Source organism: Ananas comosus, linkage group 2 (assembly GCF_001540865.1).
Source record: "Ananas comosus cultivar F153 linkage group 2, ASM154086v1, whole genome shotgun sequence".
Taxonomy (NCBI): Eukaryota; Viridiplantae; Streptophyta; class Magnoliopsida; order Poales; family Bromeliaceae; genus Ananas; species Ananas comosus.
In genome coordinates this window covers 1,728,110-1,749,453 of record NC_033622.1, presented here as the reverse complement: position 1 = coordinate 1,749,453, position 21,344 = coordinate 1,728,110, and the positions used below count along the sequence as shown (strand labels likewise).

General features: G+C 32.5%; 2 protein-coding genes across 3 annotated transcripts; one reads left to right on the top strand and one right to left on the bottom strand.

Annotated features, from left to right (window-relative positions):
• LOC109704843 (protein SCAI-like) lies at positions 4,921–8,710 on the bottom strand. Of its 2 annotated transcripts, XR_002214501.1 has the most exons (6): positions 8,476–8,710; positions 7,989–8,381; positions 6,880–6,964; positions 6,679–6,781; positions 6,223–6,373; positions 4,921–5,475 (listed from the first exon to the last, which is right to left on the bottom strand). XR_002214501.1 is itself a non-coding variant. In XM_020225631.1 (5 exons), exons 2-3 carry the CDS (start codon positions 8,304–8,306, stop codon positions 6,746–6,748), a joined length of 354 nt encoding a protein of 117 aa, XP_020081220.1. In that variant the 5' UTR covers positions 8,307–8,381; positions 8,476–8,710; the 3' UTR covers positions 4,921–5,475; positions 6,223–6,373; positions 6,679–6,745. The 2 variants fall into 2 exon arrangements, 1 of the variants encoding a protein (XP_020081220.1); XM_020225631.1 differs by lacking the exon at positions 6,880–6,964.
• Positions 13,202–18,123, top strand: LOC109704790 (disease resistance protein RPM1-like). Its single transcript, XM_020225578.1, has 2 exons — positions 13,202–13,310; positions 15,253–18,123. Exon 2 carries the CDS (start codon positions 15,274–15,276, stop codon positions 18,118–18,120), a length of 2,847 nt encoding a protein of 948 aa, XP_020081167.1. The 5' UTR covers positions 13,202–13,310; positions 15,253–15,273; the 3' UTR covers positions 18,121–18,123.

Here is a 21,344-nt window from a genome sequence, read left to right as displayed (position 1 = left end):
CCTACTCCCACTATGACCAGTCCCGAATGAAACGGTAAGTAAAGTAAAATAAAAATAAATCTGATCGGCAAACTCACCCCCGGGTTTGCACCACTAATGGATCTGAACTCTGAAGCCAAAAAAAAAAAAGAAAAAAAAAAAGGCTAGCCTAGTAATTGTTCTTCAAAACATCGTGCAATAAAATATTTGTAGTTTGGGATTATAACAATACAACAAGAGAGCGTTTGGATTGTGTTATCTAAAGTTCCTACATATTAAAAGATTAAGAAAAATTTCATACTTAGTAATAAAAATACTAAAAATTATATAATTTCTGCATTTGATTCGCACAGTTATTCCATAGAGGATTATTTTGATTGTAAAATTATTATATATATATATATATATATATATATATATATATATATATATATATATATATATATATATATATCTTTTCACAATTATTTTATACTTAAAATTTTTATTTACTTACATATTACCATTTGAATTGAAAAGGAAGTGAACTATAAGATGCACCTTCACTGAAGCTTCTTGAAGTTGAGTGTGAAATTGCAGCTTATGTTTTTATTCAGATATCAAACAATGGAGTTATGGAATACAATGTTGTCCTAGCACTTTGGGGGTAGTTTGCTTGTCTTTTTATGTGTCACATGAAAAATAAAGGTAATAAGTACGGAATTTATCTAAACTATATATTTAATTTATTTGGTCTGAGTCAGTCAATAATATTTTAATTTTAAAATTTGAATGCGGTGTTTATCTATATAAGTCTAATATATTTCATTCAATCTTACAACTATAAATTCATTAAAATAAGAAATTGCATTACATTTTGATATCAAAGTATCATGAATTAACTCAAATTAAACAAATTGAAAGATTAGATAATAAAATTCACTTTTTGAAAGGTCAAATAGTAAATTCAAAATAGTTCATAGTTTAGTAAAATTTTATAAATTTTTACCAAAAATAGAATAAAATTTCTGATGTATATCTTACAGCTACCATCCAAAAATATGACAACTCTTTTTAAATTTTTAATATTAGTAAAAAAAAAAAGAAGAGAAAAAGCTAGCTAGGATCAACTCATGTTGGCTCCATCTTTATTCACTAATAAAGTGTTTGGTTTGAGGTTAAAGGGGAGGGGGATTAAGGGGGTTATCCCTCACCCTTTAATCCCAAACACTATTTTTAGAGAGTGAGATTAGCTAACCCTACCCAAATGGGTTATACCGAGATAACCCATTTATGGGTGGGGTTAGGTAACCCCGCCCCCTCTGGAATAGGAGTGGGATTAGCTAATCTCATCCCTATTTAATTTTTAAATATCAATTTAAATTTTAAATTTTTAAATTTTAAAATTAAAAATTTTAAAATCAATATTTTTTTTATAATTTTTAGATTTTAATTTTAAATTTTTTAATTGTAAAAATTATCTATTTAAATTTAAAATTTTAAATATAAAATAAAATATTTAAAAATTAAATATAATAATTGGGGTAATATCATTATTTTCTATTTATAATTAATCACTATTCTTTTTATTCTATCTTATCTATCCAAATATTATTTTTCTTAATTCCGGAAACAACTTAATTATCATCCAAACGTAAAATTAATCTATTTCAGGTTTAATCCTGAACTGAACCCTATCCTGTAATAACTAGTTTTTACTTAACCTCGAATCAAAGGAAGCTTACTAAAAACTTGCATTACATAAGCTATCTAAAACTTTGTCCAAGGTCAAAAGCCCCATTATAATATGTTAGTGACTAAAATCTGACTTTTATGTTGACCAAATATCAAATTGAATTTAGGCAATATTTTTGAATAAGGTTCAATAATCCTTTGTTTTATATATGTTAGACAACGTCCTAATAAACGAAGAAAAATAATTTTCTTATGAATAAATCTCAAAATATTTTATAAACAATACAATTTAATGATTAGATTTCAACCACAAAATAATAAGTAATGCCTTTTTTCTTGTGATTTTCACTTTTTTATCAATTAAATACAGTCAAATTTACTAGTTAGTAAAGTATTGTAAAATTTGTTTGAGTATAGGATAAAATGGCTCAGTTTTATGGGAAATTAATTTTAAAATTTGATGTATTTATTTATGGGTAAACTTCAAATACCACCCTTGTGGTTTCGTACTTTTTTATTTTAGTACCATATGGTTTAAAATGCATCAAATTAGTACTCTTGTGGTTTTATTTTTTTCTTTTCGTCAGCTCATCCTTTAATATTTTGTTAAATTATATAAAAAAACTTCAGATATAGCTTTATCGAATATTCACTCTAGCACCCTTTAGTTTTAACTTTGTCACTGATTTAACGAAAAAAATTAGTAGGATGGATAATAAAAAGAGAAAAATAAAAACACAGGGTACTGAATTGATATACTTTAAACCACATGATACAAAAATAAAAAAATATGAAAATACAGGAGTGGTATTTGAAGTTTTTTTCTTTTATTTATTTATTTATACATTAAATTGCTATCAGTCAGTTCGGAGATGACATGGATGGCAGACAGATGGCCCGGCACTGCTGGGCCTGGGACAGCCCAACTCACATCCAAATGCGGACAGTGCCGGGCTACAGGGCCAGGGGCAGCCTGGTGCGACCCAGTCCATTTTGGACTTGGGCCTAACCACCATCCCGGCCTGTTTATTTATTTATTTTCTTTATTAATATATTTTAATTCATTTTTTAAAAATATTAGTTTAAATTATTCAAAATTTAAAGAATTTGTTAAAAATTTATCAAAAACTTATTTATTTAATAAAAAAACTATATATATATATATATATATATATATATATATATATATATATATATATATATATAAATTAAAATAAATATTCTAAAGAGTATTGGGTTTATTTACGGTTTTAATCTTTGAATAAAGGAGCGTAGAGTTGAAGTGATAATAATTTTTCTAAAATTTAGTAGTGGTTGGTAAATAGTATTAATCCAAAGACTAGCCAGTAATAGTTAAAGAGGATCCAAATCAAAGGCTAGCCAATAATAGTTTAAGGGGGAATCCATGAAATGTTAGAAGTAAAAATGACCAATACTTATAAAAGTATTTCAGCTCCGAAAAAAAACATTGGAGTATGCTACTAATAGTATACAAATAGTATTTACTATCAATTTTTTCACCCTTGGCTTATCACTATTTTACCAACCTTTCCTAAACTCTAGATATCTAATGGTCAAAAAGTTAATAGTAAACACTATTCTCATACTGCCACACTATCAATAGTATTCTACTTTTACTCTCTCTTTCTATATGGAGAGAAAATATTAGGTTTGTGTGCTTTTAGAAGTACGACGGTCTCCATTATATCAAGTCGTTATTGATGCTAGCACTTTCGAATCGATAATCGTGTCCGTTAGATTTGATCTAAAATATTTAAAGTGCCTAAAAAGTAAATTTCACAATTTTTCAATTTCACTTACCTAATGATTGAAGATGCCCCTAATCAATAATTTTAACAGTCGTGATGAGCCATTTGCAAGTTTATATGTAAAAATATCTAAATCAAGTAAAATATTAATAAAAAAATTATACTGTATAAAATAATTAAGATTAATATATTTAATCTAAAATTTTAGTTTTATATCATCATTCTTTGTAAGATTTTTACGTTCAGTCATTGATTTTGAATCATTTTGACCATTAAGTAAAAGATATTGAAAAATTATAAAATTTATATTNGGTGGAATAGTGTTTGATCCAAGGGCTATTTGTAATTAAAAAGTAGATCCAATAGCTAAAAACGTGATAGCAATATGGGGATGATACTTGTAAAAGTATCCTAGATCAACTCTAGCCCTATATATATATATATATATAGGTTAGAGCTATTATCCTATTAATAGGATAGGAACACTTGTCCTATCAAATTATTCTTGATGATCGAGATTCCGAATCGATAATCGGAGCTGTTGAAGTTGATATAGAGTATTTGAAATATCTAGAAACTAAATTTCATAAATTTTAAAAATTATTTACATGGTGATCAAAGTGTCGTAAAATCGACAATTTTTGATGGCCTATATGAGCCGTTTGCTTGTTTAACGGTGTAGAGCAATCCAAATTGCTTGAATTTTTAATAGAAAATTCTTTATACTATTTAGATAATGTTTGATAACTCTGATTATGAATTGAAATGGTCTAACCTCTATTTTAAGAAGGTTATTCATTTATGACCGTTCATTTTTTAACTCTTAACACTACAAGAATATTATATATTAGTGGCGAGTAATGTCGCCACCATATATATAAAAAATTGCCACCTTTTCAAAAGGTGGCGACTTTCAAAGTCGCCACAAGCTGCCACCGAAAGTGTTGCCGCTAAATGAAATTGTGGCGAAGCATGAAAAATCGCCACCTTTTTGAAAATAGCGTGGCGACATTTTATCGCCACCAAATATGGCTTTTAGTGGCCATTATTTATCGCCACTTTATTAAAGATAGCGTGGCGATATTTTGTCGCCACCAAATATGACTTTTAGTGGCAACTATTAGTCGCCGCCTTATTAAAGATAACGTGGCGATATTTTGTCGCAATCAAATAGGACTTTTTAGTGGCCCTTACTAGTCGCCACCTTTCATGGAGATGGAGATAAGATGGCAATACATTTTTGCCACCAAATATTTACCTTAAGTGACAACCATCACAGTTGCCACCTTAGTTAAAAATAAAGAGGCAACATTTTGTCGCCACCAATTGTGCAATAAATGGCCACCAATAATAAAAAGGTAATAAACTAAATATAAAAATATACAGCTTATATTTTATAAACAAAACATATACAAAATAACAAACAAAATATTAAAATAAACAAAATTATTCTTTTAACATAATTTAAAAGGCTAATTAACTTCTGATCAACAACAGCTTAAAAACAAAATAATAGCAAAATCAATTTAAAGGCAATAGAGTATAATATTCGATATACAGTTCAACATTATTCCTTACTCTCTCAACTTTGAAAATAGAAAATACTTAAAAAATGATAAAAGAAAAATGCTTCAGCTCCTATTTTAACAGTAATTCATTTCCTGCAACAAACAAAAGAAAAAAAATAAATTATATAAATTAAACAATCTACAAGCCTGCATGCATAATAAAGTACCTGACAGGCATATTTTCTAGATACACAATTTTTTTCTATTCTTTGAATGCCTGCAAAATAGACGAACCATAATTCTAAAACTATCATCCCAGAAGCAGAAAAATGATTGTAGCAGGACAACAATATCACCAAATGCCAACTAACTAAATATTACTATAATCAAGCTAAGAAAACCAAGAAAAGACATATTCCAAGATAGATATTCAACTGCTTGATGTTAAGCTACCGTGAACAGATAATATGAAATCGATTTTACTTGTAGAATCACGGTTTAGTCCCATTAGAATTGCAGCAACAAATCTATTCCTCTTGATAGACCTGACAAAAATTAATAATAAAATGTCAAAGGCGCATTTCAAACAATTAGTGAGTTAAAGGTTCTGAATGAGCACGCCAATAGCAAGAAAACTATAGATCTTAATCAAAGTTGCTATACAAATACCACAGTAGGACAGAAACTGAGATATTTAAATACATTGATGTTAAAGGAAAATGATATAGTTACAATATCTCGGGATTCTGAATTTTTTCTCTTCAAAATCCTTATTTACTACACACACGTGCGCGTATGAATATCCATGTACTTCAAAAAAATTTGCCCTCTTGACAAAACTTTCCTATTAAAAATCCAACTATTTCCCATAACTTGGATTCCTTTCCCAACTTCAGATATAAACATTTTTGGTAAGAAACTGTGCTTCTAAAAGGTTTATATATACAAAATTCAGATTTTAGTGGAATACAAATGTAAATATATGGTCTTACAAATGTAAATATGTGGTCTTAACAAAATGTAAAGCACCAAAAAGAAAATGAACTTGGGTTCCAAATATGGTTATAAGCCCCTGACATGTGTGCCAATCTGCCAAAGGATACTTGGCTGCATATTTTATCTATCTGCTATAAAAAGCTTGTCTAAAAATGGCATAGTAAGCAGTGATAAATCAGAGCAACTATATTATACTACAAACTTTAAAGCATAAACAAATTTAGATGAAAGAATAAAATTTTGCATAGAGAATTCACTAGCAAAATCAAACTTAACGGATGGATTGAAGTTCTTACTCTATTGGAGTTGTCCTGCACTTTAAAGAACTGAAGTTGTCCGAAGCATAAACTGAGACTGTAATAAGTGAATCGTTGTTCTTGTTATAGAAAAGGCATCTAATCACTTCATCCGGGCTAATATTCAAGAAACATAACCGCTTGTTTGTTGCTGCCAAGAGAAAAAAAAGATACCAATTATAGTGAAAAAAAGGCGCAAGGACACTCGCAAGTCTCAACCAGAAACACATTCCAAAACTTTGTTTTTTGAATTCATCCCTCAACTAATGTATTGTTTGATCTAACAATAATTTCAGAATATTCCGTTGGAACTTAGAACATAACAGATTCTGCAATATTCCGAGGGAATATTCTGTAAATTTTCCGACAGAACGCAAAATGCAGAAGTGATGCCGCAGGATGCTTACTTCGACAAGTTTTTATTTTTTATAGTATTGGCAGGCACAGAATGCTTACTTCGACAAAAAGCAGCACATAATCCTGACTGCGCAAGGGCAAAAATAGCATCCTTTGCTGAAACAATCTAAATGATTCTGGATCTTCTTGCAAGAAATTGTAACTGCACAAACAAATGAACACTAGGATTGTAGGTATCAAACTCTTCTTGCATTAAGAAAAGGAAAATAGCACCATTAAAGACCAATCAGTTTAATATACCTATTCGTAAAAGGTAAATAGCAATACCCCTTTCCTAAAGTGATTCGTAAATTACAAGGTGATGTTTTTCACGCTCTCATTCTACCTGTAGAAATTTAAAGACGGTCCATTTTAGATATTCTTCTCTTGCAAGATAGGATTAACAAGGCATGGTTTTGAGCAAGTAAACTTTGCACCCTTTATAAGTAACTCAAAATTACTTATTAGTTTAATGGGGAAGAAAAACAAATAAGTCCTCTGCAAACTTTTAATTCAATGTCTTTAGAAAAAGAAGCCAAACATCTACATTATACAAATCTATTAAACTCCATGTAAAACAGCAAATTGTACGACAAATCATTGGTATGCCTGTGGTAAGTGCTAGGGTAGGGTTTAGGGGAAGGCTCTTCAGTTGTTCAATATGAGTCCGAGTCAGGGGTTTTCGGGGATAGGGCTAGAGGATGCCAAGTTCTCATTTGTAAAAGGATTGCTCATGGTGTTGGAGTTAGAAACTGCTTATCTGAAGTAACATGAACAAGCAAGCTGAAACTGCTAAAGGCCTATTTTAGTTACTTGTAGAGCAGTAGTAAACGAGATTGCCACGACATATGATACTTAGGATCCAATCAAATTGAAATCAAATGAAACTCATACGATCTATAATATAAGGAAAAATGCAAACGCCCTACATAAACTTCATCTTTTAAATGAGCACCTAGACTTGAAATTTTTGACTTCACTACCCAACCTCTTTTTTTTTCACAAATTCCATCAATTTCAGTTTGAGCTTAACAGTTTCAGCCTACAAGTTATAGAATATAGTGTCAATTTACAAAATTCGACAAGTTACAAAATTTTCAGTTTAATTAATCATCAATTGAAGAAAGAGAACTCCTAAATTAATTTATGCGAATAATTGTACTCTTCAGATGGTACTTGTTGTTGCTGAGTGTCTAAGCAACAAGGTCGACCTACTCTCTCAATTATTCTGCAATACTTTGGTGCAGCATGTGAGAACAAAGAAGTACTAATACTATGAAACTATAATCATATCAAACAACTCAAGCTGAATTATGTAGAGCAGATATAGAAATGAACAACAATGTACAAAGAAACAAACAGTTGTATACCTGAAAACTCCGCCTGTGCTCCTCGAGGACAATCCGGAGGAGCAATGCGAGCCGCAAGACCATCTCGCGGCGCCCGAGGATGAGCGAAACGTTGAGGAACCTTACGAGGAGACGGAGCTGCTTATGCGCGAGGGCGACCTCGGAGGCTGCGGCGGCGGCGGCGGCGGAGGGGGCGTCGCGGAGGTACTCGCGGTCGAGGACCGCCTCGTAGAAGACGAAGGCCTCGGCGAGGTAGGAGGAGTCGCTGGTGCGGCAGTACTGGCCGTAGTAGAGCTGGGCGATGCGGTACGCGATCTCGCCCACCTCCCACCGCCGCATCCCGGCCTCGGTGAGCGCCACGCCTTCCACAGCCGCGTGTAGAGCTTGAACGCCTTGTGGAAGTCCCCGTCGTCCCTGGATCGAAGAACAAGAAGAAGAAGAAGAAGAAGAGGGATCGAATTAGGGTTCGGGGTGAGAGGTTTGGGGGAGGTAGGGGGTTAGGTTTTACCGATTGCGGTCATGGGAGGGGCGATCGCGGACGCGGGAGAAGCGGCGATCGGCCTTGTCGACAAGGGACCAGAACTGCTCGGTGATGGGGATGGCGCTGTTGTTGCTCTGCGCCATGGACGAGGAGGGGGTGGAGAGGATGAGAGAGAGGAGGAGGAGGAGGAGGACGCTAGGGTTTTTGGGTGGAGAAGGGGAAAAGAGGAAAAGAGTTGGGGGGGTGAAGAAGAAGGGGAAGAGGAAGAGGAAGACGATGAGGAGGTGGTCGACGAGCGTGAAAGGCATCGGGATTCGGATTTCGGGTATCGGGTATCGGGTATCGGGTATCGGGTTTGAAGAATTTGTTTGGGCCCATTCACCATATAATTTTTGTTTGGAGACTAAATTTGATTAAAATTTAGTCATTTAATTAAATTTTAAAAATTTAATTTAATTTAATTAACTAATAATTTAATTTAATTTTTTAATTTAATAAGTTAATTTCTAAAAATTAAAAATTTAAATTTAATTTAATTAATAATTTGTAATTAATTAATTAATTTATTTATTTAAGTTAAATTTAATTAATTTTTAAAAAATATATGAAAATAATTAATAGGTAAACACTAATTAATAAAGCTCTTGAATTTAAAAATTTAACTAAATTAACTAGAATAAAATAATCAAAATAAGTTCAGAGGNTCTGAACTATGTATATGAAACTCTGTTTTATTTAGCTTCTGTTTTCTCTAGCAGCTCTCTACTACTGTTCGTAGTAGTGTTTGATTTACAGGTACAGCTATCGCTTCGTATACAGGGGAAATTCCTTTGTATACGGCGGATTTGTCGGCGTGCCCGGGAAAAGTGTAATCCGGGGCGTGACAGTATGGGAGGGAGAGAGAGTGTGGGGGGCAGCTGGAGTAAGAAAGAGAGAGAATGGGGACAAGTTAGATGGAGGAGGAAGGAGAGAGAGAATGAGGCCACCTTAGAGAAAGAGAGAAGGGGAGATGGGGAAGAGAGAGTGCGAGAGACACAGAGAGAGATAGGGAGTTCACAGCTGTAACAGATTTTTTTGATTTTTTTTTTTTTTGGGCCTCACCTTATTGGAAAGGTGCCATGTGACTTGGGAAAGAGCTGAAAGCTGCCTTAGAAAACCTCCAATATCTTGGTCCAACTTGGTAAAACATTGGGAAGGAGTCAAAGACCGCCTTGGGAAGGATGTAAAATCTTGAAAAGGAGCCAAAGAGCATCTTGGGAAGGAGGTAAATCTGAGAACAATTTTTTTATTCGTAAAAAAGGAAATGACGCCACGTATACATTTAGAACTGTCAATTAGTATGTTGTATGGATTTAGCAAATTAGAGGAGTCCATTATATTGAAATAATGATGACCAACTTGTTGGCCAATTAATTTTAATTCACAGGTGCAACTCATATGATCATAATTGTTGAAACGAATACGATCGTTGAAACGAAAATCAGTCTCTCTTTAGACCTTTTCTTATAGACAGATTGATTTAAGAAACATATTGATTATTTTTAATAAACCACTGCTTCGCATGGTGTCTATAATATTAGAATATGTAACGAATCTGATTCATCCCTTAATTCTGAAAAAGTTTTCTATCAAAAGAGGAGGATACGTTTGTTCCCAACTATGTGGTGTGATTAATTTAATAACTAATTATAACTTTATTCTACGACATGATTCAGGGTTAATTTTAACTTAAATTTGATTTAATTATCACAATTATATCGCATACTCTGTTTGGAGTAACTAAAAGAGATTCCAAAAAAAATTCCCCAAATTTTTTTTTTCCCTCGCAAAGAATAGACTTTTATCTAATGACAAGTTGATATTTATATATCTATATTTTACAAGGCTTATGCCTTATGGGCACCTTCATAAAAAATAAAAATAAAAATGTCAAATTTTATTTTTTCACTTTTTTTTCTTAACTTTCAAAAATCTATACTTTGTTCTCTTAATATTTCAAGTTATTGTATTTAAAAAACCTCCTTATATACAAAATTGTTATCTTTAGCCCATTCCGTTGGGATTCCATCACTATCTCATCAATTTTTTATAATTTATATCAAAAATATTCTACAAAATAATAAAAATATATTAAAAATTATTTTTTATAAAAAAAAAATAATTTGATTATTTTGCCCTCTCTATTAATATCGTATCTCCTGAAAATATTTTTAAAATTTTAAAAAAACAACATATAAATTTTTGAAAGTTAGAAAAAAATAAAAGAAAAAAAATGTCTTAAAAAATAAACATATAAATTTGTGCTAGGAGAGAGCGAGCGAGAGAAATTTGCATTTGCTATTTCCCTCCAGAAATTGGAGTAAATAACTTTGAATCAATATTTTTCTCTTATATATATAGGTCCATTGTTGCGGCGAGAGTTCATGAAAAAAATATGGCTCAACCAAGCTGAGTTGAAATTTTCAAATTTTGCTGAATTTGATAATTTTTTTTTATCGACACAAAATTTTTTTAAACAGTCATAACTTTTCATTCAACTATTTGATTTTAGCATGTAATTCTAAATCGAAAAATACTTTTTGAGATTTACGCATCAAACGACAAAGCCGTTAGGGTCAAGTTTGGGGCCCAAATTCAATTGTTTCAGCTTTCATTTTTATATGTTTAGGCTATTTTTGAAAGGTTTAGTACTTTCCTACTTTTCCTATTTTTAGTCCAATTATTTGATTATTTCTAATATGATTAAATTTAGAGATACATTAAAATTTATTATTTTCGTCTAGTAGGATTCGAGTATGGCCTCTATATATATAAACGTGGTGTTCGGTTAATGTAATAAATTTTTAGATTTGATTAATAATATTTTCACCTTTGTCGAAAAATTAATTTGTAAACGACCTAGCTCACTAGTGAGACTCGTCTCGCTAATCTAGATTTGATTAATAATATTTTCACCTTTGTCGAAAAATTAATTTGTAAACGACCTAGCTCACTAGTAAGACTCGTCTCGCTAATCTTGCCATCCAGGCTTTGGACTCTGGTATAGCCAGTTATCTTGTCATACAGACTCCGGTATTGTATATTACTTTATCTTTCAGACCTCGGCATAATATATTACTTTGTCTTTCAGATCTTGTCTCAGTCGAGACTCGCCATACATTTTCGACTGGTGAAGGCTGGTGAACTGACTCTGATACCAAATACATTTTCGACTGGTGAAGGCTGGTGAACTGATTCTGATATCAAATATAACGATCTAGCTCACTTGCAATAATAATTCGTTAGGCCCAACCACCGACCTCAATGCTTAAACTCAGTTATTATTACTAGTGTCTAAGTCTCTTATACACTCAATCACATCCCAATTTCTATCCGATGTGGGATTATTGAGGTGTGACATAATTCTTCGTGTATCACTCTCTTTTCGTCCTTATACTTCTTCCCTCTCAACGTGACTTAATTAGGCTTGCATCATCCACTACGTAGCGTTAACTCAAGATCAAATCTCCAATTAAACATAGAGTATCAGTAAAAACTTACACAGAGAAACAACCAACTTTATTGCTGACCTAGCAAGCATGTGAATTAATAAGCTATTTTTTATCAATATTAAACTTTCAATACGTAGCTGATCTGAGAACAACCCATAAGGGGGGTCACGTGCAAAGATACCAGTGTGAAGCAATATTTTATCAATATTTAAAATTCTAAACTGAAGCTGATCTGAGAACTACCCATGAGGGGCCATGTGCAAAGGTACCAGTAACCAGTGTGAAGCAATTTTTAATCAATATTAAAATTTCTATTATGAAGCCGACTTGGCTAAACCACGAGGAATTCAGTACTACCACACTTACACCACATCATTAATAATAAGTCAATTATATTTTTTTTTAAAATAAAAATATAATAAAAAATTTTTTTTATAATCATGATGGGACATATATTTCTAAAGAAGATTTTTGATTGATTTGTTATACCATGTCACCAATATATCTGTTGCATTCTAGAATTTTTTCTAAACCACAGTGCGAAGTGTTTTTAATAGAAATGTCCACAGATCAGATTCCGAATGGGTTTTCAAAAAACAGAATCCGAACTCGACTACCAAACCTAAAACCTGAATCCAACACCGAATCCGATGAATTTTAAAAATTTATATCCAAACTCCAAATCTTATAAAAAAAAAAAATCCAAAAATCTGAACCTAAAATAATTATTTCTCTTTATCATATTTCAAGATATACTATATTAAATCTAAATTTTTAAAATATAAATTCGAATATAAGATCAAAAATATATATATAATGTAAAATCAATTTTGCTTCGGGTGGAATTCGGGTTTGGATTGGGATTCAGGTCGGATTCGAATAAAATTCATATCCAAAACCATATATATATATATATATATATATATATATATATNTAATAGTATAGTAACCAAGGCCTATGTGTGTATATATATATATATATAAAATGTAAAATCAATTCAGGTTTGGATTGGGACTCAAGACGTCGGGTTCGAACAAAATTCATATCCAAAACCATATATATCCGTCGGTCTTTTATTTTTAATATTCATATTGATAAATTGATTCCATTCAAATTTTGAGTTGGGACAAACTTTTGGGTATCCGTGTACCCATCGACTCTCTAGTTTTTTAATGGCTTCTTATTGCCCACAAAATGCTGCTGGTCGAGAAGGCCGGGCAGGAGGGAAGTTTCTTGGTGGCTCCAGCTAGCGCTAATGTATCCTTTCATCTGCTCCCAGTAATTTGATCGCAGCATTTTCTCGGGCAAAATTTGAGGCTATTTTGGAGCAGCCCCCTGATCTTCAAATTAATCTCCTTTCTAAATCCGTGGTTGGTTAGTTGTGCTTCTTCCACTTAATTCTTTTTTAATTCATTTTTATGTATGTTCCAAGGGTTCTTGCTTTTGATTCTCTCTTTGCTATCAACTAGCTTAATTCTCTAATAAAGCAATGAGAGTATAGTGTGTCACTGTTGTGTAATGTTTGGATTCCACTGTGATTCCTTAGTTATATAGACCATAAGGCCCCGTTTGGTTCGGGGGATAAGCGGGGATAACGAAAGTTATCCCCACTATTTCGCCAAACAGGATCATTTTTTACCGGAATATTTTATCCCGGTCAAAGCTTGCTATTCCCGGTTATCCCGAAATAGCAAGCTTTTTACTATTCCACCATTTTGATGGAATAGTGCTATTCCCATACTTAATTTCAAACTTAATTAAAATTAAAAAATAAATTAAAACTAAATTATATAAAATAATATATTATATATTATAATATATTATTTTTATTATTAAATTATTAATTGTACTATATTAATACATATTATTTATATTAAAATTTTAATAAATTTATAACAAATTATATTTAATATTAAATAAATTAAAATTTAGAATTTAATAAAATTTAAAGTAAATTTAAAATTAAATATTGATAATTAAATTATATTTAAATTTTAAAATTGTTTAATCTCAAAATAAAGTTTTAATGTTAAATTCCACATTTTTAATTTTAAATTGATTTTGATAATTTAATTTTTAAAATTTTAAATTTGAAAATTTATTTTTATTCAAATTAAATTTATCTTAAATTTAAAGATTAGAATTAAAATTGTAAATTTGAGATTTTAAAATTTTAAAATTTAAAAGTTTATATTTTAAATTCTAAAATATAAATATAAAATATAAAAATTCAAATTCTAATATAAAGAAAGAGATAATATTATTAATTTTTATTTATAACTACCCACTTTAATTCTTATTCCATCTTACCTAACCAAACGTTATTTTTCTTATTCCCAGAAATAACCCAATTTTCATCCAAACGTAAAATTGATCTAATCCCCGCTTGTACCTCAATTTATACCTATCCCTGGAATACCCACTTTTTGCTTATCCCCGAACCAAACGATACCTAAATGTATATCATAGAGAAATGTAGTAATGTACATAGTGGATACTGGATAGCATACATAGTGGATATATACTGGATATATTTAAACTTGCTAAAGTAAAATGAGATGACCTTCTACAACATATTACAAATTGCAGCACAAATCAAAGAAGTTAAAATAGAACTTTTTAGATTCTGGTCCGACAATAGGCAGCGTGAATGCCGAGGCAATGAAATTTAATATATTAGAAATACGAGAGTTCATGAGTCTAAAATTAAGTTCTTATATTTCTATTAACGCAAAACTATATATTTGAAGGAGCACTAATAGTTCCTTGCTCAAATGAGACTTGTATAGATAGCCCTGGTATTGCCTTATTAATGAACAAGGAGAGGGCTTCAAGGAAAACTCGATTTATAATTGTTAATTCTGGAATAATTTACAATCACTCTTAATACAATGCCCACTACTTAGTGACTAGCGGCAGGTTCATTTACTTTCCAACTCTTTATTCATTTCATACTGTTTTAAAGGACTTTTCGGCATCTTGCTCTGCAAAATAAACATCGAGGTCATGTAGGAGTTTAGTATAACTAGTTATACTGAATCTTTTATCTCAAAAATTTTTTAAACTAATTCTCAACCAAGTTATTGCTTTTTGTTCTCACAGACTACAATGTTGTTACTGGTGTTTCTTAGTTTTAACTGAGGATTAATTGTAACAAATGTTTGTTTGGTGCACTAGAGAGTTATTTTGGTTGAGACAGTAACATGTTCTTTATGAAAATCGCCAAGACTCGTAAGAGCGTTAAAAAATCATCATTTTTTGTAGTGTTCCATTTAGAGAGACATGGTAATTTGAAAAGATCGTTTATTTCAGGCTCACTTCGGAGGAAGCCTCATGGCGGAGGCTGTAATAAGCTCATTAGTCCTGAAGATCGGTGCTACCTTAGCTAGTGAAGCAACTAAATCAGCAGCAGCACTGTTACTAACACGGATATCACCAATGAAAGAACTCATGAAGGATATAAGTGAGATTAAGGATGAGCTTGAGAGCATGCTATCCTTCCTACGGATCGCAGAAAGATTAAAAGAGAAGGATGAGAGCACAAAAACCTTCATAAAACAAACAAGAGACTTGGCTTTCGACATTGAGGATATTATAGATGAGTTCACGTACAAGCTGGGTGAGGAGCAAGGAGGGGTTCTACCCAGAGCAATCAAGAGGTGCAGAAATATAAAAGCATGGGACGACCTTAGCAGCAAACTTAAAGAGATCAAAATTAAGCTCCAAAACATTATGGAGAGAAGGACACGATATGATACAAGAGGAATGGAAAGTGAAGCAAAACCTCAAATAGCTGTTGGCAGTAGCAAGAGCTGTGCGGAATTAGCACATTTTGTCGAGGAGGATGATATCGTGGGTATTGACAAGTACAGGGACTTGTTGCTCGAATGGTTGAAAGATGAGGATGAGCAGCAACGACAGCCCATGATAATCTCAGTGTTGGGGATGGGTGGTCTAGGGAAGACCACTCTCGTGACTCATGTGTACAATATCATCAAAGCTTCCTTTGATGCTTGTGCTTGGGTTGCTGTATCTCAAAGTTATGAGACTCATGATTTGCTTAGACAAATCTTAAAAGAGTTTCATAGGGAAGATCGTAAGAAAAGAGAAGTACCTAACAACATTGATACCATGGATAAAAGAAGCTTAGCTGAGAAAAGAGAAGTACCTAACAACATTGATACCATGGATTATAGAAGCTTGGTTGAGGAAATCCGCACTTACTTGCAGTGTAAAAAGTATGTACTCATTCTAGATGATGTTTGGAGTACTGATGTACTGGACAATATAAAGAATGCACTTCTGAATAGTAATAGCAAGAGTAGAATAGTTCTCACAACAAGGATTCGCGATGTAGCTCTATTAGCAAACGAGAATCATATGTTTGAGCTAAAGCCACTGCAAGCAGATGATTCGTGGGATCTGTTTTGTAAAAACGCATTTTGGAAAAGTGCAAACAAGATTTGCCCACCGCCTTTAGAACAATGTGCTAAAAGAATTGTCGAGAAGTGCGGTGGCTTGCCCCTTGCTATCGTATCTATAGCTCGTCTCTTATCATTTCGAGAACAAACCAGGTCTGAATGGGAGAAGGTTTACAAAGATCTTGAGTGGTATCTAACTAACAACGAATCGAAGCTCCATGGAAAAGTACATGACATTTTGAAACTTAGTTTGGACGATCTTCCCCATTACCTTCAAAACTGCTTCTTATATTGTTCAAGCTTTCCGGAAGACTATACAATTGAAAGTGACAGGCTCATAAGGCTTTGGGTGGCTGAAGGGTTCATTGAAGAAAGAGAAAGAACGATGGAGGAAGTGGCCGAGGACTACCTTAACGAACTTGTTCATCGCTGTCTATTACAAGTGGCTGAGTGGAACGAAGTTGGTAGAGTTTATGCATATCGAATGCATGACATCATTCGAGTCCTCGCTCGTTCGGAGTCAAAGGAGTTAAGTTTCTGCATGGTTTGCGAGCATTCAAGGACAATATTGCAGGGATACAAAGCACGACGCTTGTCAATCCTAAGCGATATAACTGAATATTGTACTGAAGAAAAATCTCATTTGCGTTCAGTACTTGTTTTCAACAATTCCATGAGGAATGATTTATTGAAGTCGGTCTTAAGATCATCAAAATTTTTACGTGTCTTGGAACTACAAGGAGCGCCAATTGAGAAAGTTCCGAGTGAAATCTGTAACCTCTTCAACCTGCATTATCTTGGTTTGAGAGAAACAAAAATTAAGGAGCTTCCAAGATCAATCGGGAAGCTACAAAATCTGCAAATACTAAATACAGATAAAAGTGAAATAGGAAAGCTGCCGAAGGGAATAACGAGGCTTCATAAGTTGAGACACCTAGTTTTATCAGAATATGTTGGCGAGGGCATCAAGGCACCCGTTGGAATATGGCGCTTGAAGGACTTGCAGACTTTAGGATCTATTGAAGCAACTAGGAAGATTGTGCGGAATGTAGAAGCTTTGACAGAGTTGCGGACATTTGCGATAACCGGCGTAAGAACCCATCACTGTGCAGACTTGTGGAATAGTATCACAAAGATGAACCATCTTAGCAAATTATCTGTCGAAAGTGTATTTAGGCAAGAATTACAGCAGTTGGGCACCCTGCGCCTACCTCTGCCAATTAAAGAATTATGGCTGGACGGTAAATTAGACAAAACCTCATTCTCTGAGCTTGCCGCATCCTTTGGGTCTCTATCAAACCTAACCAAATTACAACTTTTGGAGTCAGAATTGGATGAAGATACATTTCCTTACCTGCAAGCGCTGCCTGCGTTGATGTTTCTCCACCTTTCTTGCGCATATGATGGCATGAAGTTGCACTTCCAAGCAACATCTTTCCCGAAGCTAAAGAGATTGACAATATTAGATGCCCCGAATCTCAGTCAGGTGGAAATAGAAAGAGGAGCAATGGCAAGCCTGAATAAGCTTCACCTATCCTATTGCCGGAAGCTAAAGGAGCTGCCCTTCGGCATCGTGTACCTGACCACCCTTCAGGATTTGAACATTTTCTATCCAGCAGAGGAACTTGTTGAGCTACTTCTAGGAGAAGGAGAAGGCGACCACAGCAATGACTGGCGCACAAGGGTTCGCCACATCCCGAATTTTACTATCCAGTTAAAACGAGACGGCAAGCCTGTCACAGAAAGGATTCAGTACTGATTCCACATCATGTGGCTGAATTCATTATTGCAAAGCGCCGAGCTTGATGCTTCTATATTTTCCGTCTCGGATCTTCTAAACAATCCATGCTTGAGGAAACGATGATCTAGATGCAGATGTCTATCTCGTCTGCATATTTTATTTTGCTTCTATTTAATTTAATGTACATAAAAGTGGATGTATCAAGAATGAGTTGGTGGTGCCTTCCGAAGAATTAATTACTTCCCCACAGCATTATGAATTTGTAGGATGCTTTGTACCCTTAAAACTTTATCCATTGCCCAAAAATTAAAGAAAATCTCCCCCTATAAATACTCTTTTTTTTTCACTTTTTTTTTTTCCTAACTTTCAAAAAATCTACATTCTGCCTCCTTAAAATCTTAGAAATGTTTGGTGCGAATGGAGAGGAATAAATGATTCAATTTTTTTTTACTCGTTCTTTAAGAAAAAAAATAAATTTTTCTTTTCTGTATTTCTGCCATTTTAAGGGCTTTTTTAGTATAAATTATAAGGAAGTGACGGAATAGTGACGGAACCTTGATGTAGGGGGTTTAAACGCATCAACTTGAAATTTTGAAGAGGTAATGTATAGATTTTTTTTTTTTTTTAAGTCGGTGGAGGAAGTAAAAAAATAAGTATTTACATAGAGTTTTCTATATTTTACTCTTATTAAAAAGATTGAAAAAAATTTTGAAGAAAAAGATAAAAGCGAATGTCAGTTCTTAACTCCGTGGGGTTAATCCTAAACAAAAAGGACTTGACGATATAACATGATAAGAATAGAGTAAAATAGATGAGATAGTTTATTCAACAAATATTGCTATCTAATAGATTAGTGAGAAAATTAAATTTATAGTTATTTAAATTAAAGTCAAATTCCAATTTAATTAGGATATATGACATGAGATTTAGATTTATTAAAAAATAAATAGGGTTTAATTAAGAATCCAATTGGATTGTGAGTTCTAAGTAAACTCTACACCGGAGCCATGCATTATATATAGCCAAATTAAGGAGAGAATTAATTGAGTTCTCAATGAAATAAGATTTAGCAACTCCTAGGCGTTTGGTTATACCAAGACAAATATTGTCGGTTCCAATGAAATAGAATTATTACATGGCTACACCACCTATGTGTAACTTTTTTTTCTTTTCTTTTTTTTTTTTGAGAAATATGTAGCACGCTATCCGTTTCATTTATTTCATTTAGAAATAAACTGAGCTAGAAATGTGAATCAACTAGGATTCGAACTTAGGTTTCGGATACCAACCATCAAGCTCTTTGCCACTTGTTCTAGAGACGGTCAGTCATCTATATGTAACTTTGCTTTTTTTTTATTCTATTGAATTTGATCTGTTCCTCATTACCAAACAAAATTATGATTTCTTTCGTTAATTCTAAAAAGAAATTCTATTAAAAAAAGGAGAATATGATTAATTAAGGTTTTGGCTATTTTTGTTCCCTCTTATGTGGAGTGATTAATTTATGAATTAATTATAACTTTATCCTGTGACAATTATATGGCATACTCTGTTTGGAATAACTATATATGGTGGATTCATAATCATATGACTAAAAGATATTCCAAAAATTTTTCCCCAAAGTTATATGACTAAGAAATTCACAAATAATTGTGTTCTCTTCCTAACAAAGAACATACTTTTAGCTAAATATTAATCAATAATGTTTATATTTTAAGAGCCCTACAGGCTCATTTTCAAAAAAAAAATATTAAAAAACTAAAAAAAAAAAGATTTTCTCTCTTTTTTCGTGTTTTTTTTTTTTAGGGAAGTTTACGGACCGTTTGGCGTGACAACTCAATAAGTTATTAATTGTATGTTGGAAATGAATAGTGCGATTTTAAAGAGCAAAATAATTAGCATATCCTATAACATAAAGAGAGCCTATGATCTGAGCGTCATGAGATCATAATGCACATAATCTTTTGTTAATTAATTATGCATGCATGTACACCCAACAAATAAATAAAAGAACAAAAAAAAAGAAGAAAAATTAGCATAGTGTGAAGTTGTTTTTAGGCCATCATAATGAGACTTTCAAAATGGGCTTTTAGGCCAATAGCCTTCTTCAAAATTTTTATTCTAAAACTAGACCCTTCAAATTTTTATGTGTAAAAATAGATTTCAACTAGTCGGATGGGCGCTATCATGATGAGGACATAAAGAAAAGGGGTGAAACCATTCGCTCCATTTTATAAAACGATGAATGGTTTACTGTCTTCTAAAAGTTAAATAATTTTCTAAAAGCGATTAATTATTCACTGTTTTTAAATGCTTCCCCCAAACCAGTAAGGAAAATACACTAAAGGCGGTTAACTATTCACTGCTTTTATCGACGGTAAATACTTGGCTGCTTTTAAATATGGTAAATTATTTACCACTTTCAATATTTTATTAGCGAACTATCTCACCTGTCATATTAGAGGCCTACTTTTATAAGTAGTTTTTGTAGAAGAATATTTTTGTAATTATAAAACTTCATAGGATCGTTTATAAAAAAAAAAAAACCTCATTTTAAATACTATAAATCAAATATATATTGAATTAGATTTTAATTTTAAAATACTAAGTTCCAAGCATTATTTATAATTTACATGTACAAACGTAGACCAGTGCCTGAGTCACGGGAGTCCTCTCCGCGTTCTTTTTTTTATTTTTATTTTTATTTCAGAACTCGCGTCCGCTGCGCGTAGGCCGCATTCATGTAGACCTTCTGATTAACAAAATTTATCACTTTCATAATTTACAAAGGGTGTATTTGATTCGGATTATCTTGCCAGAATTATAGGTAATTTTGTCAAGATTATTATATTTAATTGGTTTATCCAGTTTATAATCTAATTGGCAAAGTAACATTACAAAGGATGTAGGATTACTCCGAAAATATTACGGAATGAGGGTGGGTATCTCATATTACTGCTGGCGGGTAATCTTGCAATTATTTAAATTACAAGTTTACCTTCTCTCCTGGTGCTATCAAGTTTTTCACCGTTAGATCTACCTATTTGATCATTTTTAGCTGTCAGATCATACTATTCAACAAACCATCTACTTAATTATCCCACTATTATTCTAATCCTACATTTTTTCATCCAATGGCCGAAACCCTAATGGCACCAATAACTTAGTGCTATTAATAGTACAATAGCCTAGTTCATATTTTATTACTCTATTATATAATGAATGCACGATTTGGATTTATT

Coding starts and splice junctions, on each gene's coding strand:
- LOC109704843 (XM_020225631.1), bottom strand. CDS start 8,306: ATGCGGCGGTGGGAGGTGGGCGAGATCGCGTACCGCATCGCCCAGCTC. Junction 6,782..7,988: donor AGCACAGGCGGAGTTTTCAG/GTATACAACTGT, acceptor TTGTTTGTGCAG/TTACAATTTCTTGCAAGAAG.
- LOC109704790 (XM_020225578.1), top strand. CDS start 15,274: ATGGCGGAGGCTGTAATAAGCTCATTAGTCCTGAAGATCGGTGCTACC.